Source organism: Macrobrachium nipponense, chromosome 21 (genome assembly GCF_015104395.2).
Source record: "Macrobrachium nipponense isolate FS-2020 chromosome 21, ASM1510439v2, whole genome shotgun sequence".
NCBI classification, from domain to species: Eukaryota; Metazoa; Arthropoda; class Malacostraca; order Decapoda; family Palaemonidae; genus Macrobrachium; species Macrobrachium nipponense.
In genome coordinates, this window is record NC_087212.1 from 45,507,882 (window position 1) to 45,525,883 (window position 18,002).

General features: G+C 38.8%; 1 protein-coding gene across 1 annotated transcript; it reads right to left on the reverse strand.

Moving 5' to 3' along the window:
• Window positions 1-4,891: 4,891 nt before the first annotated feature.
• On the reverse strand, window positions 4,892-16,745 carry LOC135197997 (formimidoyltransferase-cyclodeaminase-like). Its single transcript, XM_064225331.1, has 10 exons — window positions 16,491-16,745; window positions 11,954-12,137; window positions 9,907-10,124; window positions 8,133-8,269; window positions 7,543-7,705; window positions 7,197-7,393; window positions 6,805-6,946; window positions 6,284-6,445; window positions 5,907-6,092; window positions 4,892-5,425 (listed from the first exon to the last, which is right to left on the reverse strand). Exons 1-10 carry the CDS (start codon window positions 16,728-16,730, stop codon window positions 5,240-5,242), a joined length of 1,815 nt encoding a protein of 604 aa, XP_064081401.1. The 5' UTR covers window positions 16,731-16,745; the 3' UTR covers window positions 4,892-5,239.
• Between the last annotated feature and the right edge of the window lie 1,257 nt (window positions 16,746-18,002).

The window sequence follows — 18,002 nt, forward strand, 5'->3', positions numbered from 1 at the left end:
GGGAGTTCACTATTTATAGACAGCTATTCTATTAGCACTTGATCCCTCGCCACTCGACTTCACATCATGAAGGTTGGTCACAGCCTTGAAATGCTGAAAACAACCACATCTAGCATTGAATGATGTGCTCTTTGTTGATTTAGTATTTTGGTTTTCAAAGCAAGAAAAAAAAATCATGTCAATATTAGTGAACCCACTATTTTTCAAGAAAATATTATACCAGTTTGATTTATATATATAAATATATATTATATATATATATTATGTATATATATATATATATATATATATACTATATATATATATATATATATATATATATATATATGTGTGTGTGTGTGTGTGTGTCTATCTATCTATCTATCTATCTGTATGTATGTATGTAAATCAGTGGTATAATATTTTCTTGAAAAAGAGTGGGTTCACTAATCTTGAGATAATCTGAAAAACTTTTAGTTTTCATTTAGATTATGCTTAAGCTTAATGATCCGATACTGATGCTGATTGTGTATCCACATACCTGGTTTTTCCACCTCTGCCACTTTTTGTCATTTAATGATAGAAAGCATCGGCACAGTAATTTATGCCAGTCCTTGAGAATTGTGCCAATTGTGAAAGGATCCATATGATGGGAGTATGCAGCCTACAATCTTCTCATTTCACCTCACGCCACTTTTTTTTTTTTTTACTTTACATTTCATTGTGATGGCTTGGCACTTTTTAGCATTACCAGCTGCTCTTATGCTTTACATTTAATATCGTGTAATCTTTTGGTTAAAATTAATGTAACAATAAGTAGGTAAAAGTTGCTGCAGCACAACAAAGAGCAGTCACTCGGAAATATAGGGTGCGAGGCTGCTGCTTTTTTTTCTTTTTTTTTCCTAACTTGTGGGATACCACATACTGCCAGGACTGAGAGTTATGCTAACTTTGTGCACTGCAGGGAAATTTGGAATTTTGCTACTAATCTTGAGTTGATCCTATGGGGATATACAAGCAGTAACTCGGTAACTTTTATGTACGAGTATCCTTCAGTGCAAGCTGAAAATGGTGGTCAAACAAGGTTACAAAGTGGGTAAACTGGTGATAAGGTGAGTGGGGGAATACCCTTAAGTACTCACCTGCGGCTGTCTGTTGAGCTTGAGTATTCCTTTTATGTAAATATTAGTGTTTGTCTTTTCATTATGGAGACAAAACAAGGACAAAGGTGTTGAGAAGGGAGTAGTATTTGTGAGGGTACAGTATGGTCCCGAAATATGCGTGATCGGATTGTGCGATTCCCCTTTTATGTGGTCGCTAGTTTTCAGAAATAGTTTTTCTGTATCTACGAAGCCGTTCAAAGAATGCAAGTCATGCGCCACAAAACATATCAAATCTATTGTCTTTTCAAGTAATTGGGGGGTGGGGGGTTTGCTGATGTCTGAGAGAAGCGGAGGGGGGAATGCGAGAGAAAGATTTTCTGCTCAGCCATTGGTTAAGATGGAAGGCTCCTGCTCAGCCATTGGGTAAGATGGAAAGCTCCGCCTCACGCATTAATGACGTCGCAGCCTTCTTTCTACAGAAGAACTCTTCACGGAGGATGAGATGAGTTTGAAGGTTTTTTGGCAGAGGAAATTCCACCCAAAAGGTTTTTTGAAGATATTTACAGCAGGAAACGGCTGTATCGTACAGTACACTTGCACCCATTGGTGGCAGTGTTTGCGTGTGGGAGTTTTCACCATCCTGGGTGTAATTTTAAACTTTCAGTTTATTAAAACTTTAAAACCTTTTTAATCTTTTATTTATCCATAAGAAAAATTTTGTATTAGAAAAAAAATACAGTATAGTACATAGAAAGTATTGAAAATGGGTAAAAAAGTTTGACTGGGTAATTGCCATTTGCCTTGGCCCTAATGGAATTATTCCCATAAGGTATGTGTATCACATTCTGCGATTTTCCAGTTCTGTGAGGCCGTGGATCAACCAAATTCTCGCATAATTGGAGAGTGTACTGTACTTGTCGCCTGTAGGTACTGATGTATTGTAATTTCTGTAGAGGCAAGTTGTGTACTCACAGGTACTAGTATTGTAGTTTTTGTAGAGGCAAGTTGTGTACTTGCCCCTCAACATACGAGTGTGCGGGTTGGTCATGGCCCAGTTTTGTGTGCTTTGGGCCAGTTTAACAGCCTTTTCTCTGTGTCAGACAGTTCCCTGTTGTCCAGCAATTAAGCAGGCCACCTGCTACTGTGGGAGATGCCCTTGCATCAGCAATCGTGGCTCCTTTGATGATGGTAGCAACAAGCCCAGCCTAAACCAATCCACTAGACTTGGAATGAGGAGCCTTCCAAGGCTCTGTGAAGCGCTGGTATGAGGTCACCCAGGATTGACACAGGCACTGAAAGTAGGGCGGGGCATGGGTTTTATAAAGTACTGTACACTTGGTGGTTTGTCCCACATTGCTCTCTAGCACAAGAAATTGGCTTCTAGCCTTTCCATTCATGTTTTGCCAGAAACACCTCCATATGAACCAGCATTATGCTTTTGCTTAGTGTGGTTATGTTCCCCAGACTGTCAGCACTCACTTAGAGGGTTCATGCATAACAGGCTTCTGCTTGGCATTCACTTGTACAGTGTGCATGCCTGCAATCTTGCTGTTCTCCTTCCAGCATGTGACCTGCCACTAGCCATGGCATTGCGTTTGTATGACTGCATGCAAGTACCTGTTCATCTATATCGCTACCAATTTAAGCTGTTCCGAACATATTAAGTCATATGAGTCTGTTGACCATGACTGAACTTCTTTTAGGGTACAGGTCTAACATAGGCTGGAATCATCAGCTGGTACTGATTAAGTGCCACTGTTCAGTAAGCAGGCATTGAGACTGCTGTATGTAGTGTAGTGTTCTCACAGAATCATTGGTGCTTGACCAGTAAGCAACTCGATTAACAGGATAATTTTGATGCTCCGTTTTCTAATGCCCTATAACTGCTCTTTCACCCTACTTGAGGTTGTCTGAGCCCCCAACTCCAAAACTTTTGGACAGATAGTAAGGCAGATGTTGAATGATAGATTTGCTGGCTTCTGTCTGTTCTAACGTCTTAAGGCCTGTCCACACGTGCGGGCCTGGCGATAGAGACGTTGGTGTGCCCAACGATGCCAGTAGTGTGTTCAGTGCAGTACGATAAACATATTGTGTAGCATGATAATTGCTTTATGTGTGATGAAAAAGAAGAGATGATGGTGCAAAGAATGGCTCAGTAAAAGAAATGTATATGGTTAAGGTGAATGTATTATGACTCAAGATACAGTTGCCTTCCTTCTTGTGTGACCCTTACAGTGGTAGCACTTGGTTCTTTAACTTTTTCTTAACTTGTGCATGTGCCTTCACCCTCTCATGCTCAGAGCCTAACCCTTCTGTCATCCTCATGCCATACCAGTAGAAAGTTACAAGAGCCTTCCATCTCTTGCTCGCTGTCACTACAAGATTGTAGTAAATCAAGGTGGGTTTTAAACTTTTTGTAGTAACAAATATAACATTTTTTAGGTAATGCTTATTTTTCTTGGGTATACATACAAGACACTTTTGCCTTGGTTCGTATCTAAGCCATTCTGATTTGTCCCTGAGGCTGAAGGGTGTTATGGGTGTTAGCATAGGTTATATAACACGCTACAATTCTTCACTCTTACCTGTTGGTAGCGGAAAGATGGTATTTTAGTATTGGAGATATAATTCCATCCATGGATGAGGGGTGTTAGTAAAGCCATATCTTCTTTGCTTGAGTTTATTTCCTTAGCTAAATTGAAGAAAGCACATACTAGTGATACAAAGGCTTATATAATAGAATCAACAAACGTGAGCACTGGAGCTTAATACACAGTAAGGAATCATATTTTGCCTATATGAGGTAGAATTGACAGGATCGAAACCTGTGTGTCAGACTTGATACTATGTAATACAGTAATAACTGGTTACACTTAACATTTAAGCATTATGCAATGAGAGTGCAATAGCTCTGAACTGATCATGTCTACCGAGCTAAGTTTCCTGCACTTGTTACATAAGTACTATCTTACGTACATAACACGGAAAGTGCTTGGAGATGGCAGGTGAGTGTAGCTATTCCCCCTACCCCCTCTTCCTTCCATAACCACCAGTTGACTTGTTTGTTACTTTGTTCAGCAAGCACTTCCAGCTCACACTGAAGAATACTTGTGTATAAAAGGCTCAGATTTATATATACCTAGGAAAGAAACATCATGTACTTTAAAAAATTGTTCGCATCAACTTCCAAAAAGCATTGTGTAGGCTTCCCCATTGGATTCAACTGTAATGTCCCTTCCTGCCTAGTCTGTGAACACTGTTAAAGCGAAGGTGTAAACAATTTAAGTTTACCTAATTGCTATATAACAGAATGTGGGGATAGTGATAAATTGGGCAAATTCCAAAATCTTCTCCAGATAGTAAGAGCTCATTCTTTAGATGCTCATTTTAGCAAATTCAGGGAGATCTTAGCATTGACCTGTCCATGCAAGAGTCCTTCTTACCTGTTGCCTCAATTCTGTGACACTGTGTGCCTTGGACTTCAGAAGTGAAGGATGACCTCTTGAGGTGTACTGATAAGAACCTTCTTGTAAGAATTCCATTTAATTCTCCCCCATAGGAGATGCATTTTTCTTTTAGATGTTGATGGTGGGGTGGGGTAATAACTTGAACAATTAGGTTCTCTCAAGGGTGTGTTACATATTATGTTGTCATTTGTGACCTCACCTGTGTTTTCGATTAGGAGCGACATCCCTTAAGTCTAGTAAATTAATGAATGGAATGCAATTCATTAGAGTAATAGTGGTCCATGAAAGTGGGCTAAGTCTCTTTCATTTCTTTTTGTGGCTGCTGCAACTTTGATACTCTAAAAACAAAGTCTTAACGAAGCGAACTGCTTCAGGAGGTAGTTTCTTCAAGATGGCCCCCTAGTAGAGGTAGAGGCATTTTTTTTTTATGGTGATTGCTTCTTTATTTGTTATATGGAGGTATACATCATGTGCTACCAAAGAAAGTGTAACTTAGTTGCTTCACCACAAAAGGAGACATTCTCAACCTTTACCAGTGTACATGCTCTGCGCACCCATTTTATAAAGTATATGTAAGGCTTTTCAGATTTCCGAGTATTCCCCTTATGCATAATGATAGGTGAAATGAAAGATCTTTTTTTTCATGGATGAGCTTGAGCATTTTGTTATTGTGGTATGTAATCAAATGAACTATTTGTCTTTCCTTTTGTCCACAGCATCTAAAACTGATGCACACCCTTTTCTGGCTTTCTCCAGTTGATCATTTGCTTCTTGCAAATATTTAGCTTTGGCTGACCCCCCACTTAGGTTGTCAAGATTTATCAAGACGTTGTAGTAAGCTCCCCATGCCCCTGCCTCCAGGCATCGTGCACCGACCTGCAAAGTAACAGTTTCCATTTCAAATTAAAATAAACCAAGACAAATTCAAGCTCATTTTCGATTAGTATATGAGTTTGAGAGCTGTTCCATTTCAAAGAGCTAAAGATATTGGTTGACCATAAGGATGAATTAATTTACTTTCTCCCTTTTTAATTTAAAAGCGTTAAATCCGGCCAAGTAATTTTTTTAATCATTAATTTATGCAATATCTAACTGCTGTAAAAGTGCAGTACAGTATTGTCCATTTTATGTTTAGAGCCTTGACATATTTCCCAGATTACTATATACACTGCTATAAAGTCTTCAAATGACGTGTAAATAATTACCCAAGATATAATTAGTATACAACTTCTAAGGAAAGATGGAATGAGTTTTCTTGTACACTGATGTGATTTTCATTGAAATGTAATGATGACATACAGTTGCAACGAGCCAGTACTGTTGATAACAGTAGTCGGAGTAATAAACCATGCATTACCTGAAGATCGGATTTGCAGTTAATATTGCCGACAGCAGCCATTTCAACGAGAGCCTCCCATGTTAGGTGGTTGATGTTCTTCATGAGCGAGAGGGGCACTTGGATGGTCCTATCCGTTGCCGCTGACATCGCTGCCTCTCTGGCAGCTTTCTCAGCTTCAGTCTTCTGAGGTAATTTCATTGCAGCCTGGTTGTGGGAAATAGTAAATATGAAGGGTTGTTATCCTTGGTCTACAACCTGCATTCTTTCCAAGGCATTACGTTTTCAGCAGAAACTTTGTTCGTATGTGTGTATATTGAGATGTATGTAATTGTATATCTCCAACTCCAACTCTGAGCTTTGAAAAAGAATGACATTACAATGCAACCATCACGAACCATGTAATTATTAAAGGCGTCAGTATCTGCATCGATGGCTGGGATAAGAGACGTGGCAGTATTGTGAAGAGGAGGGATCAGTCTCCTCATAGTTGCATCCAGATGTTCCCATTGGCGCTTGCCGTACGTCAACTGTCCCACCATGGCGCCAAGAGCTGCACCCTGCAAGAATGGCTCTGTTAATGGTACCTAATAGAATGGAAAGTTAACAGATTATTTCTGTGAAATTATTGAGACTACTATGAATTATTTAAAGTATAACATAAATTTATTAACTTTTCCAAATGCTTGCTTTTTGTCTTCCATGTTGAATGACAAAAGTAATGCCTGACTATTTGTTCATAGCCTGCGAGTCAATTGGTTAGTTGGTCAGTTGGAAAATTGGATAAGGTAGTTTACTAGGTAGGTGGGTGTGCGTGCCATATCATTTAATACGTTCATACAGCTTTAGATGGTACCATTCATCTAAAGTGGATAGATAATTCTGATAAATCACAATCCAGTTCATGGGAATCACATACCATTGCGGCAACTGTTGCAGCAACAGAGCCGCCTCCAGGAGCTGGCGTGCGAGCTGCTATACCCCGGATAAACTGCTCAACAGTTCCCTGGGACAGTTGCTGGTCACCACTCTTCTGAAGGCAGTATTCGATAATGCGTTCCCTGTTATAAGCGAATAGGTCATTCAGATACTAAACAGTACCCACTTTTTTTGTATAAATTTAACAGTGAAGTGAACTACTGGATTTCACAGTGCAAAATAAATAGGTATTTTCTGATGACTTACTCATAAATGAGTCTGTTAGTGCTGGATACTGAAACAAATATATACAGTATTTGCAACTGGGGTTTTTTTAATTCACCAGAATTTAAAAATAGACAAGTAAACTAGTTACAGTCCAGCCACACTTACTTCGGATTGAAAGAGGAAATAGTTGTAAGGCCAAGTCGATTTATAGCGAGATGGACCTTCTGGTCTTCGTCAAGGATAAAGAGGCCTTCCTTTTGAATGTAATATTCCGCAGCTTGGAGTATTGATGCGAGAGGCACCAGCCCTACAATTTCGGATCCAGTGACCGCTAGTTTCATCTCTTCTGCGTCTTTCTTAGCCTGTGTTGGATAATCAGGAGTCAGTTAATCAAGAATGGTTTGTGCTTTTCAGCTGGAATTCATATTTCAAAGTAAGAATCCACAGTCTGGAGTACAGCACTAATCTTTTAACATAGATATCTCTCTAGGACCTTGAATATCACTGTTACCTCCTCGTATGCGACGTGGATGGGTGTCACTTCATAATCTGTCAAGTTCATGCTTATCTGCGCAATATTTTTTTCTTCGAGGTACCACCCAATTCCTTGGCAACATTTGAGACGTCCTGGTTGGTCAGCTCCTCTGCCCTGCTCACGGAGATTGAGTGCAATCCTGAATGATTAGACCAGATACTGATGAATATCTAAAACACAAGAAGATTTTCTTGCATTGTCCTTTAGGAATTATTTTCTTCACACTAATTACACTCGGTGAACTGTGAGTTGATCAGTTTTCCATCACGTCTGTCAAGTTGAATTTTTTCCACAACTTGAATAAACCAGGGTGAACTTTGACTGTTGTGTAATATATTCAGTTTCGTGCTTGATCATATTTATATAGGCTAGTGGATACATTTTAGAATACTTCAGATACTACAATTTAAAAACTTACAAAACCAAATAAATACTTCAGAAAAAAGTTAAATATTGTATAAAGTTGGTGCATCAGTATTGACTGCATGGTCTGTAGTATAAATAAGGCCTAGGTAAATCAAAGTGAACTGCAGGTAATCTTAATGAAAATGAAAATAACCCCTAACCTGTGAGCTTGTTCCTTTGTGGACAGAAGGTTGATGTTGTAGGCTATAAGGAATTTCCGAACGCCCGTCACAGTGGCCCCCCAGCTGGGAACAAAATCTCTGGTGCCGAAATCTGGAGCCCATTCTGGTTTTTGTAGCTGCCATTGAAGAGTGTGGAATCCATTATTGATGTCATTCACATACCAACTTGATTACACAGTAAATAAGTATGTGTAATATATCTGAGTATAAGGTTCATGATACATATAAAGTATTGGGGTATATCTCCACCTAGATGGAAGCTGTGCTTTTTCAGAGTAGATTTTTGGACATTTATTGAAGGGCATCGTGGACTATTGGTTTGAAGGAAGAGAAGCAAGAAACTGTCAGTAAGATTTGTTAAGAAAGAGGTTGTTTTACCAAAAGAAAAACAGTGACGTTAATGCTGAATGAACTAGGTTTGAGTAGCCGTGTGACAAGTATTCAAGCTATATTTAATTTTCCTTCAAGTTTGAGTACATTTATCGAATGGAGTAACATTGCCAGTTTTCCCAACAGTCGCACAAAGAACCCTTTTTGTTTAACTTACAAAAAAAAAAAAAAAAAAAAAAAAAATACTTTAGAGCTAATCAATCGATATATTTCACAAACACCAAAGGGAAAATACAGGTTGGGGCAGAGCAGCTTGCTTATTTAGAAATTCATTTAAGAAAAATTATATATATTTAATTCTTTGGACAGCATCAAGTAAAACATTCAAATTTTATGTTTTCCGTGTTTTAAAGATGTTTTAAAGGCGTCCATTATCCTCAATACACTGCGTTAATCGAGCTCGAGTTTCGTTCAACTCTTTCCGGGATATCGACGGGTATGGTGGCGGCAGCTTGGCAAATGTTCTTCAGGTGAGCCAAGGTCCTAGGACGAGAGATGTTAACAAGTGATTTTAGGTAGCCCCATAAAAAAAAAAAAAAGTCGCAGGGTGCTAAATCAGGCGACCGTGCTGCCCACTGCAGATCGCCCCTCAAGCTGTCGCTAAAATACCCGTCGATATGCTGTCAACAGATGAACGAAACTTCTGAGTTCGATTAACGGAGTGTATTGAGAATAATGGACACCACCTGCCTGATATCATCTTTACAACTCAGAAAACATTAAATTTAAATGTATTTGATGCTGTTCAACGAACCAAATATATATCTGCATTACTATTGTTTTAATTGAACTTCTAAATATGCAAGTTGCTCCGCCCCACCCATACCATTTGGGTCCACGCTTCCAAAAGCATCAAGGTTTTGAATAAAAGTTTCTTCATTTCACCAGTCCAAACAGCATAGCTAATAAGGTTAGATTCAGGAAAATGGAAATGAGTTTAATTGGGTTTCAGTTTACTCTGTCAAACACCAGCCGAAATGATTGCCATTTCCTCTGTACATTGAGTGACATACTGATCTGGTTTAAGCAAAAGAACTGTTCACTTTACACCAAAAGGTTCAGATTTGAGAGCAGCTCGCCGAATAAGGACCTGCGTTGTACCAGAAAGGTTTATTTTATATTCAAATCTTATTAATTTTCAACTGAAGCATAAATCTTTAGATACAGCCCATATTTTGGTAAAATTATCCCTATCAAATCAGGTCTGCTCCTTTCCCAAAAATAACAAGCCGCCTCCTGTTTCTCCAGATAATCACGTCCAAACAAGGCTTTATTTAAAATACGATAATTCAGCAGACGAGGAGGAATACTATTTTGGCGAAACTATCAGTTAAGAACATCTAAATGGAAGATATATAACCACCTTTTCCTTCAGTCCTTCATATTCCCCAGCTCTTATTTGGGGCATAGTTTTCCGGTATTCCTGGGTAGCAGCGGCACCGTAAAGAAAGACGGGAACCCCGACCTCTTTCGCCATTCGGGCTCCGAAGGTTTTAGAAACTTCAACGCAGTCTTCAACCGTCACCCCTCGGACGGGGATGAAAGGGCAGACGTCAAGGGCTCCCATCCTCGGATGCTCACCTACGGAATTAAAAGGTGCTTTGTGAATGGATGTTGGTAATAATTGTGATTAATACTAAGTCTCCATTGGAAGGAAATGTCTTGTTTCCTATTATCATATGTATCTTCTTTCAAGTGAACACCATAATATTAAAACATATTCTTGGAAGTTTCTTGAATTTCAAGTCGGTGACCCCTGTGGGGGCCTAGTTCCAGATGAATAGGGGTTTATATTCTGAATAATAATAATAATTAATAATTTGATCGTGAATTTGTAAATTCCTCGGGATGTAAAAATAACATTCGTGAGGCCAGAGTATCAAAGAATTATTCATTAATATAGTTTGAGAGTTGATACTCTACTCTAGGCCAGGGCTCCAAATGCCAAACAAACCCTTGAGCTAAGGAATTAATAATAATATTATTATTTATTATCTATTATTGATTTATTTATTTATTTTATTATTTTATTTATTTATTGTTTTGTTATTTATTATTATTATTATTATTATTATTATTATTATTATTATTATTATTATTATTATTATTATTATTCAGAAAATAAACCCCTAATCATATGGAACAAGCACACCATAAGGGCCATTGACTTGAAATTCAAACTTAACAAAGAATTAGGTGTTTATTTGAAAGAAGCAACAGAAAGTAATGTAGTAGGAAATTGGGCGATTTTAAGGAGTTTCCGTTCATTTTTGCCAATTATTTTAACAGTTCGAACTCCACAAAAAGGGTACCTGTAAACCTATGGCGATGAATGCATTGTAAAAATATCTGCAGCAAAGAAAATTTGAAAAAAAGTAATATCATTCTTATATAACAAGGTTTATTTATGCAGTTTCACACAAGATGCCTAATTTTTTTAAACATACAAACGCTGCGTGCCTGGGAGTATTTCAGTAGTGAGTAGAGTTGGTATTAGATGGTAAAGCGTGATTTTCATTTGCCTCGAATTTCTTGAAAATTAGCATCTCTCTCTCTCAAAGATGTGTATATTTTTTCCTACTTTATTTCTTACTTTCATTAGCATTTCTTCTCTCTCTCTCTCTTCTCTTCTCTCTCTCTCTCTCTCTCTCTTCTCGTCGCTCTCTCTCTCTCTCTCTCTCTCTCTCTCTCAAAGTGTATTTTTTCCTACTATCATTGGCATTTCTCTCTCTCTCTCTCGTACTACTTTTTTTCTCTGGTCGTTGCCACAAAGCTTGTCGCAAAGTTAATTAAATGTAACCGGTTTGCTCAGTACCAGTAATAACGCCCAAGGCTGCCAACAGCCCAGTAACACACTTGCTCTGCACTCACGAATGTGGAAAAATGCCAAGAGGATGGTTAGCTAAGTTAGTTAACAAAACATAAAACAAAATCCAACCCCAAATGCACTGTTGAAAGAAAAATGACGTTGCAGATCTGTCAAAAAGTGTCCTTTTCAGTCCCTTCACACCCCCCTCCTAACAATTAATTCATAGTGCAAACGCGAAGTTTTCATCCTGTTTAACCTTTCAAACCTGTTTGCTCTTAATTGCCTTTTCAGTACTGAATGACCTTATAGGCTTTTGGCATAAATGCTATATTCTATTCCATTCTATTGTCAATTTCAGGGTGCAGTTAATTTGGCTTTACAGGTTTAATGGTTTTCATAGTATCACACATACATTCCAGCTATCATGATCTTATATTTACATTGTACACCCTGCCCCTTACTCCAGTTAACTGTGTATATCATGATGTTTGGGGGGTTTTACTTCGCTCCTCTTGGAATCGAGGGTTTAATCGTGATGAAAAGCGTCTACAACTCTACCAAGGGGTTATAACTCGACTAAGGTGTTTTTGAAACAGCTTACCTTTGTGCTTTGTCATGTCAATAAGTCTGAAGGCAACTTTAGCAGCGTTAAGGGCTCCCTCTACAACACTGATTGGATCTCCAACAAAGGTGTAGACTGTACGATTTGTTGATGCCCCAGGGTCAACATCCAACAAGGTCACGCCAAGGGTGTTACGAACAGCGTCAGCGATGGCATCGATGACCTGTATAAGGACGGAAAGGAAAGTCATTTCATCCCCAACATGCAGTTGGGAAAGTAAAGGTACAATCATATTATATGAGAGTAGGTTTGTTAGGCCAGTCGCTTTATTATTATTATATTCAGAAGATGAACCCTATTCGTATGGGACAAGCCCAAAGGGGCACCGACTTGAAATTCAACTTCCTAAGAATAATATAATGTTCATTGAAAAGACATGGTGTATTTCCGAATAGAAAATGAATACGAAAAGCATATCACGGTTATGTATAAAAATTCCGTGAGAAGAAATTCAGGCATTTATCAGTGAGACCACAGGAATATAGATTATTGGGTATGGCAAGCTTGGTAGAGGATGTTGATGGCCGGTCTGGAACGGGGAAACACAATGGGAAGGTTGGTGCAATGATTGATGGTCCTGTAAGTTTGGTTGAAGGTTACGGAGGTATTATGAGTGTTTCTTGGTAGAGGAAATCAATTGACAGTTTTTGATCCACTTAGAAAATTTGTCTACAAAGCCAAGCACGAGGCACTTAAGACGTTGACAAGAGGAAGTTGGAGTGGTTGGACAGAAAAATGGAAGAAGGGAAGTGGGTATGGAGGTATAGTGAAAGGCTGAAAAGTGGGTGCAGCTAGGGGTCAAAAGGACGTTGCAAACAAATTGTAGTAATGACTATAGTGACCCCATGTTGAGGTGTACTGACAACTCTCCCTCCTTGCTTACAGCTACATGGCAATCGACGACAGTGGGAGACTGATCCTCCCTCTAGTGCTTTATGATGGCATTGTGTCCTGAAGGTGACTGGTTAGTCTCCTTGACAGATTAGTCCCAGTCATCCCAATTTATGAAGCTTGGCGAGGGCCTCATTCCTAATTTTGTTTAAGTATTAGGTTATTCCTTTGGCGTTCTCTGGATTAATGGTATAGAACAGTAAGTAAACCCTTTCTCTGACGTTTTGTAGCATTTCATCCACGAAGGAAAAGAGCCACCACATTGGTATCTACTTATTCTGACAATACTTCACTTTCTTCATAAAAGGTTGTATACTCGTTCATAACTAATTTTAAAAACTACCACCCTTAAGACCCTCCATACTTCTGAAATACACTGGTAGCTCTTCCTTCTGTTTGTATTACATGGCTTTTTTTTCTGACTACCCTATGCACCCTTTTGTTTACAGGTGCATCATCTTCTCTTCTGTAATTACTTGCACCTATGATATCCTGTTTTCCTGAACTAAACCTCGTGTTTCCTCTCTTACAGTTCTTCCACGTGTATCTCGTACCGCATTCCATGTTTCATCCCTCTCTCCTGACATTGTGCCATTCTCAGTTCTTTAATAAACCAACTGGTCATAACAACATTTTTTTGCCACATTTTCATTCCTTCATGTCCAACTTAAAAGCTTTGTTTATCTTAACTTTTTTCAACTAAATAATTATCAGATGTATCTTTCATTGATTTAAAGGGAAGGTTTGTGTGAATTTTAAGGGAAGGCAGTGATTGTGTCAAGACCTGATAGTGTATACTCTTGATTGATAAGATTTGTTTGCCTATTAAATAAGTAAGTTTAAGGAAAATAATAGCAAGACTGGAGTTATCTGGGTAAATTGCATCCAAGGGAATAGTTTGACAAAATAGTATGGATTCTGGAATTTTACTAAATTTATTCGTAGTAATAAATTTATTTGTAGAATGTGATTGACTCGTGCAAGCACAAGTCAATTTTCCTGGTGATGCTAATTAGGAAATGGGTAAATGACACAGTTTGGAAAAATTGAAGGTGGTAGACAGTTTTGAGTAGTAGTGGTAGGTATATATGAAGATATTGTTGGACCAGTCGTTTTCTGTAGAGATAAAGGTTGGGTGTTCAGTGTGAAATGAGAAAAAAAGATGGTAACAGATGAGAAGTTAATTCTACGTTGGCGACGTCGATGACCCAGGAACTTGCGACGCAGGGTAACCCCGAATTACTTAGTTGAATAGGGAAGATTTGAAAGATGGAGATAAAGTATATAAAAGACGGGCTTGGTGAAGGAAACGTTGACCAGTCGAGGGAAGCTGTCACGAAAGCAGTGGCGTTAGTGTGAAAGGGTCGCCTTCTCCATGATGGCGAGTGGCTCATTGTATATAAAGGGATTGGATAGACTGTTGACCAGTTTTCCAAACAATTTGGGGGTGGTTAATCCTTACGAACTTTATGCAAACTCACTTCATTCAATGATTCAGAAGTGAATCGATGGATATCGCAAGTAGGAGATGGTATACTGAATACATGTCGGCATTCATGCTAATTTGTGTCTGTTAAGTTGTGTCAGTATTAAGTTCAGTTGTTTAGAGAGGTTATCCAGTATTTCCGTAATCTTGCTTGGCAGATATCGATATCGTGCGGCTTATTAACAAAAGTAAATATGTGCAGGACCGCCAGTCTCTTTAATTCAAGTATTGATAGTTAAAAATAATTTGTTAGGATTGAACAGAATCATAAAACGTAGCGGGTGGAGTCTCTTTAAACCAAGCTTGGACAAGTGTAAATGGCAAATGATTATGGAACGGAAAATTACGTTGTATTTCATTATATAGAATCGTCACAACTTTACTATTGGTGTACCAGTTGTAATATTGAAACAGTAACCTCATATACAAGATGCATCAAGTTCGGGGCGTTCATGAATGTCAGTAATCAGTTGTAAAAGGTTACGGTCGCTTTTTTTTGTTGTTGTGTATATATATATAGATAATATTATATTAATCTATATATATATATATATATTGTATATATATATATATTATATTCCATCCACAGCAATATGAATAGTTCTTCGCTGGACGAGTTGTTTTCGCGCTCGGCTGCCAATCCGGTGGTCCAAAGTTCGAATCCCGGCTCGGACAACGCGGAATCAGACGAATTTATTTCTCGTGATACCAAGGCCTATTTGATAGGCCTTGGATGATACAAACTAATTTCGCGATATAGTGTGGTTCGGATCCCACAATAGCTTAGGTGACCAATTGGTTCCTAGCCACGTAAAAATATCTAATCCTTCGGGCCAGCCCTAGGAGAGCTGTTAATCAGCTCAGTCAGTGGTCTGGTAAAACTAAGATATACTTAACGTAACTTGTACGCGCAGTGAAGAATATAATGTTGTTTATCTTTCCTTCGTGGCTTATACCTTTATTTAATGCTCAGAGTATGTTTATACATTTCATGCCCAAGAGATGTTGCATTACACCAATAATAATGGCTCTACGTTTATGGTACATTTGTAACACGTAATTTATAATCGTTATCGCCCTCATATTATTTGTTATATCCACTGTGCTGCAATCTAAAATGTTCTGTAAATTACCGAATAAGTAAGGGCTGGGTGTCTTTGGTTTTAATCGAAAGCTTGGCGTCTACCTCTGCTAACCCTTCCTTCTCGAAATCTTCCTGCACATTACCCCGCCAGCGCCTCGGTGGCGTGATCGGTATTGTCTTGGCCTGCCACCTCGGTGGCCGCGAGTTCAATTCTCGGGCATTCCATTGAGGGGTCATATGTGTATTTCTGGTGATAGAAGTGCGCTCTCGTCGTGGTTCGGAAGTCACGTAAAGCCGCTGGTCCTCTTGCTGAATAACCACTGGTTACATGCAACGTAAAAACACCATACAAACAAACTTTACCTCGCCATCTAAAAGATCCTCTGCGTCCCTCTTAGCCTTGCCACAAGCTCATAACTTCTTGGTGTCGACACTACGTCATGTCATCTCGGTGTCGACTTGATATCATAACTATTCTGATTACTGTATTACTCTTCTAGATGATTTAATCCTACTTTCAACTTGGGCTTCACACGCTCCCTCTTGGTTGTTCTTGTTTTAGATTAAGCTGACCTTATGCCAGCAAAGGCTCTTGTTCATAGAGCAGCCCGTAAACCCTCTTGGCTTGAAGTAGATGCGGAGTATTTTAAATTCTTTACTTTTTTCAATCTAGGCGTCATATTTTGTAAATGCAACATAAGTGTCGCTTCTAATAACACATTTTTGCCACATTTAGGGCTGCATTTTTTTTTCAGTCTGCTGTAATAACTAGAGTATCTGTAGGCCTATATAACAATTCACATAGATTTCCATTCATATTCCCTCCACCCAATACATCCCAAAAGTACAGACAGAAATGGGCGAAGTGTCTAGCCTTGATATAAACTAACATTGCTTCAGACATTTCTGTTTTACCACATATATTGATGCCTGTCCATTGTCTTGTAAACGTCCTAACCAACCCAACCAACTTTGATGTCATTTTACTCCTTAAACGTTTAACCAGAACAACATTACCTTCAGAACGGAATACCAAAAAAGAGAATAATTCTTACCTCTTTGTTACGTCCCTCCGAAAAATTGGGCACACACTCGATTATTTTTGACATTTTTATTATTCCAGTTCCTTGCAGCAGAATCGAAACTATCGGCGGGATATATCCCTGTATGATGTTATTCTCCAAGTCGACTCTTCCTCCTTCAGTACCAACCGTGAGACCTGTCGGCGTGAAAAGAGGAACCTCTCTCGGCGCTCCCACCACAGACGTCGTATACCCCTTCCCAGAGACAGCCATGGGGGGTCCAGGGATTCTCTGAACTCGGTTGGTAACTGCCATGTATTTGTTCGTGATGTAGCAATTCATTAAAACTCGTAACATTATTGTTCCTGGAGCAGACTAGTTGGAATTACTTAGGTAACTGTGCTTATATTTTAAGAAAATTTTCTTTCCGTTTTCAGATATTAAATGTTAACGAAAATAACTGACACGAACTTATTACTCAGTGGTAAAAGTCAAGTCCCTTATCGCATTGGAACGCCTCTCAAGGTCGATCTCCTATTGGTCGACCCTTCGTCTACCCTCGTTCTGATTGGCATGTCAGTGTCCACGCCCACTGACGCATAATTAATTAATCAGCTTCGTATCTGTTTTGACTTTTGAGTCCAAATGTACACTATTCCAATTACAGCGTTCTAAGGAGAACTAAGGTGAAATTCACGTGAGGCATGTCCCCTATTTTTACTAATAAGCTTGTTTAAATTTGGATTATTATAGTTGCTCGCGAATGTAAATAGTACTACTAACAGGTCGCCTATGAAGCGTATGAAAAAAGTATATGTAGACCTAGTGACAGAAGCAGATACAAAAATTTAATTTGATTCATGAATTCAATTATTTGAATTTATGGTGTAGCCAGTCGTCAGATGCGGTTAGTTTTTATGGACATTTTTTTTTTCTTTTTGCTTGAATGCTGCCAAGGACAGCGTTGATCAGAAGACAGGATTTGTGGATGTTGTTGATGCAGAGCACGAGTTATATGGCCATATTTGTTCATTTGCCAATCTTATACAGTGCTTCTGGTTAGCAACAGATGCCAAACAGTCATAGTTTGTGAATGTAATCGTCTCGAATGAAAACTTTGACTGTGATGGATGGAGGTAGCATGTTCCAGTCATGACCACTAGGCCTAAACCTCTTGTAGTCGAGATAACATCTCGACGCTGCTTTCCTTCCAAAATAAGGTAGTATAGGACTGAGGGCTGTGTTTTTTGGGGGGGAGATGGGGGGGGGGATAGGGATGGAGCGTTGGGACAGGTTCCTTTGTAAAGGAGGTTAGGGTTCTATTGTTATAGCTAATGTAAGGATCTTCTACTTACTGTACATTTTTAAAGGTAATACGCAATATTTTTCCCTGTAAATTAAATTGTGCAATTACGTATTACAAGTTGAACACCTATAGGTATACGTAAACTTATCAAGATTTTTTGCAATGAGCGTTTATTAGTCGATCACATTGGTGTAGAAACGTTCAACTTTGCTGTATATTCAGGACGCGTAAAATTAGAA

Bases quoted from the DNA above. Each gene is read 5' to 3' on its own strand.
- LOC135197997 (XM_064225331.1), bottom strand. From the start codon at position 16,730: ATGGCTGTCTCTGGGAAGGGGTATACGACGTCTGTGGTGGGAGCGCCG. The intron at 12,138-16,490 runs GTAAGAATTATT...GTCCTTATACAG, and splicing joins CGGAGGGACGTAACAAAGAG to GTCATCGATGCCATCGCTGA. The intron at 10,125-11,953 runs GTAAGCTGTTTC...TTAATTCCGTAG, and splicing joins TGACATGACAAAGCACAAAG to GTGAGCATCCGAGGATGGGA.